We start from the raw sequence: 13,035 nt of genomic DNA, 5'->3' as shown, positions 1-13,035 counted from the left end.
CAGGGGCGTGTCTCCTTCTACTGAAAGTACTCCCGTGACGACGGACAGCTCTCCAGTTCTTTTTAGAACTCTCAGGAGGCTTGCCTCCTTGGGCAGGTAACTTTCCTTCCGAGGGAAGTTTTTCCTGTCCAGGCTTGAGTTTTTCCCCTTATGGAGGGTTCTCCTCTTGCCTTTTTTTTGTGGGACTATGCTCTTGGTGCTGAGCGGTCACACCTGCAGTTTCGCTCAAGGGGCTGGGCAACTGCAGGAGCTCCTCTTCGGAGGATTGCTCCTTTTAGGTCACTGCTGACCAGTCTCTTCTACGAAGTGTTTCTCTTTCGTTCGCGAGAGAGTACACTCATAGAGACTCCTCTTCGGAGGTTTCTTCTGTTCCTGTTGCTGTTGGCCTCCCTCGCCGTAAGGCCCACCGTCCACCTCGTCGTAAGGGCCTCTCTTCTCCCTATAAGGGTGCTTGAGGCGCCTTTTTGAATCTCCGTTTGCAGCCTACAACTCCTTTTTCTCGATCTTCCGTCTTGGTGCAAATGAACAGCAGTCTGATCTCGTCTTCCGACGGGCAACGGTCTTCCCGACGGACAACGGTCTTCCCGACGGACAACGGTCTTCCCGACGGACAGCGGTCTTCCGACAGACATCAGTCTCCCGGCGGACAACGATCCCTTCAGGGCAAAGGGTTGCCTCCCACGGGGGTTCTTCCCTTGCGTGTCAGGGTTTCCCTGCGCGCCCTTCTGCTGTGTTCTCTCCTGCTCCTGCTCAGTGTTAATGCACAGGCGCTCTTCTGCTCATCAGCGCTCTTCTGTTCGTCAGCGCTTTCATGATGATCATCCCTGCTGTTCCTGTTGGTTCCTGTTACGCGCCCTGTGCGCCCACGTTCGCCCTCGCGATCTAGAACTTCGGTTCAGGTCGGGGTCAAGGACTCTTCTTCTATACGCAGGCCTCCACGCGTAGCCTTCTGCTCGTCAACGATCATCAGCTCGTCAGCGATCATCAGCTCACCAGCGATCATCAGCTCGCCAGCGATCATCAGCTCACCAGCGATCATCAGCTCGCCAGCGATCATCAGCTCACCAGCGATCACCTGTCTCTCGGCGATCTCCGGTTCGCCCACGTGTGTTACAGCTGGCACGCCAACGTTCTCCAACTCTTCTGAAGGAACATGGTTCGCCAGCTACTAGCTCACCTGCGCATGCTGATCGCCATCACGCGACCATCAACTGTGGATGCTGATCGCCATCGCGCGACCCTCAACTGCGGATGCTGATCGCCATCGCGCGACCCTCAACTGCGGATGCTGATCGCCATCGCGCGACCCTCAACTGCGGATGCTGATCGCCATCGCGCGACCCTCAACTGCGGATGCTGATCGCCATCGCGCGACCCTCAACTGAGGATGCTGATCGTCATCGCGCGACCCTCAACTGCGGATGCTGATCGCCATCGCGCGACCCTCAACTGCGGATGCTGATCGCCATCGCGCGACCCTCAACTGCGGATGCTGATCACCATCGCGCTACCCTGCGCATGCTGATAGCCATCGCGGTACTCTGCGCATGCTGATAGCCATCGCGCGATCGCCCACCTGCAGAGGCTGCTCGCCATCGCGCAACCGCCCATCTGCGCATGCTGATCACCATCGCGCGATCGCCCTCCTGCACATGCTGCTCGCGATCGCTCACCTTCGCATATTGCTCGCCAACGCACGATCACTCACCTACGCATGCTGCTCGACCATCGCGTCGGCATAACACAACGCGCCATCGCCAACCTGCGCGTTAGCGCTCACCAGCTCACCACCGATCGCTTGTTGATCCATATCGCCAGCGGTCTTCCTCGCCCACGCGGCAGCGCGTTTCCTCGCCATCGCGCTAACGCTTGCGTTCGCCGCCTCGGACTCGCGCTCATCCAGCTGCCCACCCTCACGACCGCTCGCCTGCGCGACCGCTCGCCTGCGCGCCCGCGCGACCATTCGCCTGCGCGCCCACACGCCCACGTGCCTGCACGTCTACGCTCATGCGCATCCGCGCCCATGCTCTCCAATGTTCGCCCACGCGCGAACCAACGGTTTTCCATCACGCGGACGGATGGTGTTCCGTCGCGCGAACCTACAGTGTCTCTTCGCACAAACGTCTGCTTATTTCTTGCAGTATCCATTGCTCGTCTATGGGTTATCGCTCGCCGACCACCAGCTCTCGCCCTCCTTCTGCGCTCCTTCGCTCACCTTCGTTTGCGTTACCGCGCATGGGCGCTTCCACGTTCGCGCACGCGAAAATTCTTTGAATTACCGTCGCGCGAGCTCCAGGGCTATTGCGACCACGATTCCCAATGGGGTTTTCGCAGCATGGCCAGCCTGGCGAGTTCTTCTGGAGCGTATTTCCAGAACACGGCCTCACCCCGTAAACGCAGAGCATGGCACTTGCAAGAATAGGAGAAACTTAAGGGAGATCTGAGCAACACTCCTCTTTCCTGAACCTGGTTAGCCCTTCCCCGTCATTCCCTGGAAGGATTTTTGGCGGGGGGGCTTTCCGTTTGAGATTTCTCCATCGGACAAGGGGTGACCCCTTACCCCTTCCTCTGGGAGCTTACCAGGTTCTTTCCCTCCTCGGTTACGGCCCGAGGTTTGGTTCAAGGAAGCTACAGGAAGAGCATGGGTACTTTCCTCCTCTCGAGCTCAGGCACCTTGGCCTTTCGTCGTTAAGTATCTAACTTGCGGACAAGCTCGATGTTGTACCATCTGGACGCGCTGACTGAGGGCTTCCTTCGGGTGTCTCATCTGTGGAGGTCGACGACCTCAGACACCCTTCCATCCTTGAGAAGAGTTTGTTTGTGCCCAAGGACAGAGACTTTGACAGCGGCTGTGCGGAGGAAATCGACTTCCGTTTTCACTCCTCCAAGGCGCTTTCTTCCAGACTCTGCAGGGCTCCAGCGCCCTTTTCTTTCAATCACGTCGGCCTAAGTTATCAGCTTCGACAACTGGGACAAGGTGTCCAATTGCAGTTTCCTCCTGTCAGGAACAGATGGCACGGGAGACTCCCCCGGGGGGGCATAGTCCTAAAAGGAGTTCTCAAACTCTAGGATTGTAGGTTTTTCTCTGGGAGGATGCTTAAGGTTACTCATCCGAATGACAGCTTCCCGATGCCCATTCCCGCACAATCTCTGTGATCAGCCAAGGATATCGCGCCTGCCGTCTCTGTCAGCGAATTCAGTGTCTCTGAACCTCTATGCCATAGCGTCAGCAGAGTTGCCCGGTTGGGCAGAATGATCCATACCTTAGGCGAAGGTCTTCCTTAGGATCATCGACGGCTTCACCCCCGGCCTCCTCAGTTGATCCTTTCTTGTAAGACAGGATCTGAGAGGGGATGTCCTTAGTCGACCTCTCAGCCCTGATCAAGTTTGTCGAACAAACTTCGGCCAGAGTAGACCAGCAGAATCGATCAGACTGGTAACGAGGCGACAGGACTCCTTAAACCCTGGATCGGAAGGACGGGTACTTTCAGTTTCCATTCCTTCCATCTTCCAGGGTGCTCGTCGAATTCAGCCTAGACTGCAAGTATTCCTGCTTATGATGCAGTGTGGCTATCCCGCCGTGGCATAGCAGGTTTTTTTCCCCCAGTGAACTCTCCCTGCCTTCCTCTTGGCCGCTCAGGTGCAGGCTTCCGCCTCCTCTGCTGTTTGGAGGGCTGGTCAACTCCGGTAGGCTCGGGTTCGACCTTCTTCAGCGCCGGGACAAGCTTCCGGATGCTTACCACGAGTGTGGACTCATGGTATTTTGCTTGGAGCCTTCTCTTCCTCTGCCTCAACATCTGGAGTATCTGGCCATGATATTGAGTCAACGGCCTTACCACGTTGGAAACCCCGCTTCTCGTCCGTCCAGCGAGGTTAAGCAACGTCGGTACTTGGATGGGTGACCACCTGGGGACGCCAGATTCTGTTACCACATCCTCCGAGCCTTCCTTTCGGTTGACTGTGGCAAGACTGAGGAGAGTCGCAGTACCTGTTCTCAGTCAAGCAAAGCTTTCAGCCCTACCTTGAAACGTTTCCTAGTTCTCCTTTCCTCATTGACCCGTCTATAGTCCGAACGGTCGCCTCAGGATAAGGTCCATGTGGGGCGATCCAAGTTCCGGTGGCTTCAGGCAATGTTTAACCGGACTTCCTGGCCCCTATGGGACCAGCGGAACTATTAGACCTGCAATGGGTGTTGACCTATGGAGCCTCTTGATGGTAGTGGATATTCTCGTCCTTTCCCCACATTCTTGATGCTGTTCTCGGACTCGTCAAAGGAAAGGGGGGGGGGGGGGGGCATGTTCCGGTCCAGGCCTATGGTCAAGACCTGAAGGATACCTCTCCATCATTCAGGCAGGCTTAGGGGCCTTAGTCTGGCCCCTCTACAGATCCTACAGCTCCTGCCGAGTCGCCTCGTTGCGCGTCGACTTCATGATTCTGGCGTATTCTAACCAGAAGGGGACGCATTTTCACACCTTCACATCTTGCAGTAGAGATACCGGGATGATTGAGATTCTCTCAATACCACCATCGGCTCTCTCATTCCAGGCAGGGGAATGTTCTCTCAGACTATCCGAGCAGAGCCTCGTAGAGAGAGTGTACCTGGGGGTCTTTGACCTTGGGTAACCAGCAAGTACTGGTCTGGGGGACCTGATCGCGACAGCTTGGAACCTCAAGCTTCCGCTATTCTTCCTTCTTCCCCCCAGTCTCAGACCCCGAGACTCTGGCAAGATGCATTCCGGTGATGGTGGGACAACTTCGACGCCTGCGTCTTCCCTCCTTTTTGTCTGTGGACAATGGGTCTCAACAAGACCAGATTGTCTGTCAACCTTTCAATGGGAGAGCTCCACTGGGACTATGCGCAGAACGGTTTCTGGACCCTCTGCTTCCCCTGACGGAACTCCCGGGAGAGCTTCTCCCACGGCGCAGACTACTCAAGCAACCACACTGCGACATCTCTCCCGAACTGGGGCGTCGCTTCGGCTTCATGCCTGGAGACACTACGCTTCCTCCTCAAGAAGAGACAACCCGCTACAGTCGCGGTACGGAGGTCGCGTCATCTGCGATAGTCATCCACAGGGGTCTCCCAGGCAAAGTGAAGAGTCTAAGGTGGTTGGTGCTGTGGGAGATATACCTCCTCCCTTGAGGCCTCTTCTCCAGCAATAACGGTCTTTTTGCCTTTCGGCGGGAGGAAATTCCTTTCCGCTCTCGGCAATGAAGCCTGTCGCTCAGCCTTTCCCTGACCTTCAGGCTTAAAGGAATAACTTTTTCCTGCCCGCTGGATCTATCCTCGCTCATGCGAAGCTACGATCGTCCCTGCCCTAGTCGGAGGAAGACCTCCAACTTGGAGCATGGCTCAGACTTTTAGTCCTTTAAGAGATCTTCTCAAGACCCTTTACGACAGGCCTCGAATTGTATTCCGCCTTGGGTCTCCTGCTCACTCTGGCCACGGCCAGTGTGTAAGCAATCTTCTTGGTCTCTTACTACTCCCCCCTTTCTAAGGAAGAGGGGAAGGCAACATTCAGGCTCGCTCCTGAGTTGTTGGCTAGACTCAGAATCTGAGGGTCCCGACCCTTCGGTCCGATTCATTCAAGATTTCGAGTCTCCATTCTGTATCTGATGTCCCAAGACCTTCTCTTTCTTGCCAGTAAAGGAATCGAGAGGTTGGCGCTGGGAACAGCTGCAGTTTGTCCTCAGTTGCAGCCGATTTGGGAGCACAAGGAGCACATGGGGGGAGAGTCACCAGTATACCTCTTCAGCCCGGACTCAAGGACATTCATCTCGACCTGTCTCCAGACCCTCCCCCGTCACGTCGCCCTACAGCACGATGTTGGATACATCGCAACGTCCCTCGCCTTCGAGTAATACTACTCTGTGACGCAGGTGCTACAAGCTGGAGTCTGGAAGCGTCTAATGACCTTCGCAGCCCGCTTCCTGCAGGGCGTGACCCACAGGAGTCTCGATACGTTTTCTATCGCTCTGTGGTGGCTACACAACAGCTGGTCTAACCTCAGGCTCCTTTCTGGACAGGTAGCAGAAGGTTGAGGGCATTGTTATCAGGTTTTAGTCTGCATGAACGAAAGAAGTATGTCTGGCCCTTTCTTCTTTCTTCATCATCCCCTCTACGGGGAAGCAGCATCCTGGTATCTGCATAGCTGACCTCGAACCTCTGCAGGTAAACCATGCTTCCTTGTGTTCCGAGTATTGAGTCAATACTGTCGCGTCCCCCATACCCTGACGAGGTGGTATTGGGAACGTCCTAACCCAGAGTTCCTTCTGGAACTCCAGGTCAACTGCCTAGGACGGGTCACACTTCTTCCTTCACACACTAGCTTACGTAGGCCACATGGTTCCTTGCGGAGCAAGGAACTTGTGAGGTGCAGGGACTCCTTTTCTCGAGTGCGACTCACTCGGATTCTGAGTCCCCGGGTAAAGCCAAAGCCAGTATGGCTGGGGACTTTCCACCCTTCCTAAGGGGTAAGTCACCCTTTGTAAATAGCGTGGTTTTTATTTCGGTTACGGAACAAATGACAAATTCGAAGATAATTTGTATTTTTCCTAACCATACAAACCTTAGCTATTTACACATATTTGCCTGCCAGCCCTGTCCCCCAAGACAAGTCCTACCTCTAAGTGAAAGTGAGGATTCACCTGTGTGTGAGGGGGAGGAGGGGTAGCTAGCTACCACTCCCCTACCCCCCCGCTAACTAGCGCGGGGGTAATACACCCTCGTTAAATTCAAATGGCTCGCCATTTCAGCTACGCTAAAAGGTAACCCCCCTTTGTAAATAGCTAAGGTTTGTATGGTTAGGAAAAATGCAAATTATCTTCGAATTTGTCATGTTAAGCACACAAGGGTCCAGTGTATGTAGCATGAAAATTTGCCTGTTTATTGGTAATTCAGTTGGCCTTTTCATGTTTTCTTGTGATATGTAAAATGTTAAATATATGAACTATGGAATATTCATGTGTTACAGACCATTGCATAATGAATAATATTTTAGTAATTTAGAGAGAGAGACTAGGTGCCTAGTTGAAATGATTACAGTAGTCTGAAATGAAGGTATTATTCACCATGGAATAAGTCATTCAAATTTCAAGGGGATGGTAGAAGTAGAGTTACACTTATAGTCACCGCGGAGATTCCAGACAAAATAAGCCCCACCCTCTGATGATGTCATAGCCAATCCTGTTGTTTTCCGCATTAATAGTCTTATCACATTACCTTAAATTGATTACAAGTTAGCATACAGTAGTTTGAAATTTGTAAGAGGATATACAGTATTGTGACTGCTGCTGAAGTGGGAGACAATGTGATTGGCTATGATGTCATGAGATGTGGGGCTTATTTTACCTGGAATCTTTGTGGCGACTTTAGTTTATGGCAAGTACAAAAAAATGTAAAATTCTATATCTGTTTTTATCTTTCTGGATTTTTCCTTTTCATTTATATTTTGTTTGATATTTCATGTAATACAGAAAGGATTCATTTGTATGTGGTATAAAGAAAATCTTTGATTTTTGCCTATGGGATGGGTCGGCTACAATTACTTAAAATGTAAAAATATCATTTGTATAATGAATGTACAGTAGGTAAGTTTCTTATATTAGTAAAGGAGTGCAGTCCTGTAGTAAAATTGTGGTGTCACAAAAAACCAGTAGTTATGTGATTATATCTTTATCTACTTACAATTTCATTGAATAGATGTCCAGGGCTTGGGTCCTTGAAATTCCATGTTATTTTCTGCTAACTATTGCCACATTTCATCCTCTCTTAGTTATCAAATCTTTTCTCCATAAATGTCATGATAGCAGACAGGAATCTATCAGCTTTTAGTGGTTTTTCTCAACTCTCCATTGTTATATGAGTTTGTGGAAATGTAATGGTATGTAGTATGTGCTACAGAGCACTATAGGGATCAAAAGATATTGATATCTCTTCTGTGGTTTGATATGCTTTCCATATTTAGACTGCATAGCATTGGTACGACCTTGGGACTCTTTGTCATGTTCATGTGTTGGAAGGTGAATATAACTACTAGAGAGCACTGTATGTAAAATCATATCTCTGCTGCTAGCACTCTGAGCTTGAACTTTGGGAAAGTATTAAGTAGCTTTTAAAAGCTATTGAAAAAATGTAGAAAACTTAATCTATCAGTACAATTAACTTTACAGCAAGTGTCCTTCTGTGTACTTTAGTACTGTAGTTAGTTATAGATGTTGTTGTTTGACCGTATTTGTGTACTAAATGAGGTAGGGTGTTCAAAAGGGGGAAGTTGATTAACTAATCTTACCATCCGATTTTCACATACCATCCAATTATTACTAAAGGCTGATTACCTACATGTATTTGTAATTCAGAGGCTAGTCTCTCTGTCTTGACTAGCTAAACTATGAATTCTTTAGTCATGGTTTGTTTCTGTGAAATCTTTAAATTATTTTTACATTTATCTGTATTATGCAGACTAAACTGTTAAGACTGGAAGTCTTTAGTGATGTAATAAGCACAATTGTTTGAAATGTTAGCTCAAAGCAAAGTAAAGATAAATTAGATTTTAGATTTTGTTTTAAAGACCTAAGTCTTTCCTTCTCAACTTAGAATTTCAGTAAATAGACTTGTATTTACTCTGGTGTTTTGTAGTTCAATTAATTGATACATTTTGAACTTGGTTTTATTTTATTGGTCACTATAGGGTAAACATAGTTGGTGTAGCATATCTTTATATTTTGTCTGATACATTTTTGTAGTACCTTATTACATTATTTAACCAGAACACTGAGTTGAAATATTCAAACCTGTTTGAGTAAAAAAAAAGGAATGATCTAGTGTTGGGTTATCCACAAAATATAAAGCTGTGCATAATTGTAATATTTGTTAAGAAATTATACACAAATCCCTTAAAATGATAAGGAGCACAAAAGAGTTGAGATTGAATTGCTATGTCGAACAAGATTTGGTACTTTGATTTGTATTATGTAAGTCAAAATGTTTTTATGGGATAGAAGGCCTCAATATTGAACGAGAACTAGAATTACCAGCCTTTCGTTACATTTGAGATAACAATGCAACAATTCTATCCAAAACAAAATTGTGAGAATTGAGTGTATAAATTGTCTTGGAAATAGTTATTTCCAATACCTTGAAAGGATAAGCACCATCAGATCTTACCTTAAGCGACTTACTATATATAGATACTTTTCAGAAATAAGTTTATGTAAAGATTAAAAGGAGAAAGCTCATAAGAATCGGGCTCTTCCTCTGTGCATGTTTTTATGCTTATTTTCCTGTTCAAAAGAATGATCTAGGATGTTTTTCCGTTTGTTTACATCTTTGTTCGGGATCTTCTGCACATTTGTTTTTAACTCATTTGACAGTTGAGGTACTGCTGCACATTTGTTTTCCTAAGGACTCATTTGACAGTTGAGGTACTGCACTATTGCTTACACTTACTTTGTTTGAGTTAACCCGTGATGACCTAGTGGCGGAGTGTGCAAGCAAACCATGTGCACTGCCATTCAAAACATAATGCAAACAATCAGCTCTTGCCAAAACTTTTAACGTACATTCGGTGCTAAGGCTATCAAACGATATGCCATGTCATCCACGTATGAAAGACGAGGTTGCGTTAGGGTGCTTATTTCAGCGAGTTAAGGGATATTGGGATCCGGGCTACCATCTCGGTCTATCTCGCAAACTAGTTGTATAAAAGAGTGGCTAGGATTGCGTAAAGGAGATGGTTTAGCAGCAGAAGTGTCTAAAGTAAATAAAAAACTTGAGGCTCAATGAAAGGATCTTGAGTCTGAAAAATAGCTGTAAGGATTTGGATTTTAGTGAAATAGACACAGTCAGAGAGGGTTCACTTGAGTACTAGCAGGGGAGGACATTTATGTCAAAGGAAGGCAATTCTGACAATTAACCCTTTTACCCCCGGGGTATTTGGAAATTTCCCACCCTTAACCCCCAGGGGGTTATTTTTTTCCAAGCACATTTTGCAGTATATTTTTTTTAAATTGCTCTAACAGCCTTAATTTTTGTCATAGAGAGGTCAGGTTGGTCTCATTCTCTTGGAAAATGCCTGAATTTTCTCAAAAAATTATCAAAAAATATGAAAAACTAATTTTTATAGCATTTTTTCGCAAGGACGTACCGGTACAGTACGTCCATGGGGGTAAAGGGATGGCTTTTGTGAAACGTACCAGTACGTCCTTTGGGGGTAAAAGGGTTAAGAGTAAGAAATTTTGACTCATTTAAAACGGAGGATGAACAAAGAAATTATAAAGTGGAATGTGTATCAAAATGTCACTGGTGTGAATGTTGAAATGTGGAAAATTTAGTCTCATTTAATTAAGAGAAAGAAATGTGTTGATAAAAGTACCAAACATTTACATTACCTACAATGACCAAATTGAAAGTATTACTCAGTGATCATCTGCTATTTTTATAGATCATCAACTTTAAGAAATTATAAATTCATGATTTTTAATTTATCAATCATTAGTCTCTTATATGCAAGAACAAACTGCTCTTTCTAGCCTTGTGAGTAAGAATGTAAACTTAGTGTTCTTGTTAAACTATTCAACGATAATGAAATAAGAAGCCGAGGAGGTTAGATGAAGAGCCTAAAAGTAGTCTGCCAATATGCTCAAAAACTGGGAACTACAGATTCATATAATACTGTATAGCTTTATGCCCATTTTGAGTTATTATTTTAAAGATACAGTATTGTATTAAGAATGGTGGTTAAAAAAAGAAATTTGTATTCTCACAGAGATGTTCACTAAATCTTTTTGTTCTGCTCAGTGCTTATATAAGTATAGAAGCTCTGTCCTGATTTGAATTACTTTTCTATTCAGTGGTAGTAGGTATAAAGTTTATTTCAAATTCCGTGTAAGAAAATCAGATCTTATTTAGACCAGATGCAAGTATATCTGTGCCTAGATATTTTCTTTTCTTATCATAGGGTTTTCACCTTTATTTATAAAACTTTCTTTAAAGGATCAGCTTTCAGAGGCTACAAGTTGATAATCATTAGGTAAGCAAAATCTATATGTGACGTAACACCATTTTAGAAATTCCTCTCCACAGCATGTTAGATAAAATTGAGTTCTTGATCTTAAAATATTTTCTATGACCTTTTTTCTAGCAATGCTGTACTCCTGTTTAGTTTTTATCCATTCACTGTCAAATGCATGCTCACCTTTATTCCCCCGAGACACAATATGTCCTCTATAGCTACGGAAATATGCAAATCTGTTTGATTTTCGCGAAATTTTGGATCAAATCCACTTTTATTTGGTTGGTAAAGAATGGAAGTATATGGCATGGGATATTATCCTCTTAATTTGCTTTGGATTTATATTTGGAGAATAAGCTTGTTGGTGGGATAATTTTACATAGGCATGATATATGTTTTGTATTCAAATCTTATAAATTTAATAACACGCATGTCCTAGGTAGTGGAAAATATCTAAAGATGCAGATCTTTTGTTTAATTTTTATAACACCAATATATGTTTCTTTTTTAAGTTAGTTGATTTGACAAATCATAGAAATTTGATAGCACAGATGTTCTAGGTACAGTAGTGCAAAATATCTAAAGATGTAAATTTTTTGTTTAACTTGTATAATACCAACATTACTTTTTTTCTTTTAGGTTAGTTGATATGACAAGTCAAGTGGAATGGAGTGAAGTGGTCGTTGATGTTGGTTGGGGAGAATTACGGGGGAAACGATGTATTGTGGGAAGTTACGATACCGCCCCGGTACTACGGATATTTGGCATTCATGGATGGATGGATAATTCTAACACCTATGATGGTCTTATTCCTGGATTACCGTCTGGGTCGGAATTGTGTCTGCTTGATCTCCCAGGGCATGGATACTCCGATCATCTCCCTGATGGTGCTTATTACAATGTATTGACTTACGTTATCAGCGTTAGAGCAGCGTTGTTAAAACTTGGTTGGAATTCTTTTGCTCTTTTTACCCATAGTTTAGGTGGTGTAATAGGATATTTTTATGCAGCTTTGTTCCCAAAAGAAGTATCTGCAATAATTAGTTTTGACTCATTAAAATATAAATATGAATCGGAATTCTTGTCAGCTATGAGATCAGACGTGAATACTATTCTTAGATACGAGAAGGATGTGAATTCTTCCCCCATATTTTCGGAAGAAGAAGCCATTAGGCGAATCGTAAAGTCACGCATGGGAGGACCCAATAACGACATTGTGAATGTTGATGAGGACTCTGCCAGAATACTATTGGCAAGAATGGTGAAGCCTGTCAGTGGTGGTCTTACATGGAGGCATGACCGTAGAGCCCTTACACGCATGAAGATGTTGTTTCACGGATACACTTGGTCCTATATTGTGATGCAAATCAAATGCCCAGTATTATACTTCCATCCATTTTTTAGCTTTTATGACTTTACTGCTTTTGAACGCAGGAATATTTTTGATATCTTCAAATCTAAAGCTAAATCTTTTAAATGTGTAGAAGTTGAAGGTGCTCATCATGTCCATCTAACACACCCACACCGGGTACTTCCTGCTCTAACAGAATTCCTCGTGAAACTTAAGGAGACTACAGAGATATCACAATCAAAACTTTAAGAAGAAATGTAAGATAAAGGTAAGAAATGTAAACATTAATAGTGCTCTGTTGTAGTAAATGGTATTTTATATTTGTTACAGTTATATTCATTGTTATGATTATTATTATTAGCAAAGCTATAATCCTAGTTGAAAAAGCATGATGCTATAAACCCAAGGGATCCACAAGGAAAAATGGCATGCATATATTATAACAACAGACTTGCATTTTATTTTATCTAAAGTCTATAGTCTGTATGTACAATATATAATATAAAATGCATAATAAATGACCACCAAGTCATATAAATGAACATATCTTTGCATGGTAGTGCTTTAATTCATTGAGCTGCGAGAATTAAATGTCTTGGGAGTAGTTGTATCTAGTTATGTCTATAAGGCCTGCAAAAGACAACTGTTAATTTATCAAGCACTCAGTGTTCA

At 45.0% G+C, this 13,035-nt stretch overlaps 1 protein-coding gene across 3 annotated transcripts in view; it reads left to right on the top strand.

Annotated features, from left to right (window-relative positions):
- Nucleotides 1-13,035, top strand: part of LOC137629784 (serine hydrolase-like protein) — a 48,968-nt gene that overhangs the window by 22,758 nt on the left and 13,175 nt on the right. For all 3 annotated transcript variants that reach the window (XR_011041607.1, XR_011041606.1, XM_068361420.1), the window contains exon 3: nucleotides 11,652-12,631. Coding sequence is in view for 1 of the 3 variants with exons in the window: in XM_068361420.1 (XP_068217521.1) it covers nucleotides 11,662-12,612 (951 nt within the window). In the remaining 2 variants the exon portion in view is untranslated. The remainder of the gene's footprint in view (nucleotides 1-11,651; nucleotides 12,632-13,035) is intronic.

This window comes from Palaemon carinicauda, chromosome 37 (genome assembly GCF_036898095.1).
Source record: "Palaemon carinicauda isolate YSFRI2023 chromosome 37, ASM3689809v2, whole genome shotgun sequence".
Classification (NCBI taxonomy): Eukaryota; Metazoa; Arthropoda; class Malacostraca; order Decapoda; family Palaemonidae; genus Palaemon; species Palaemon carinicauda.
The sequence above is the reverse complement of the archived record's forward strand: the minus strand, read 5'-3'. Positions and strand labels throughout refer to the sequence as shown.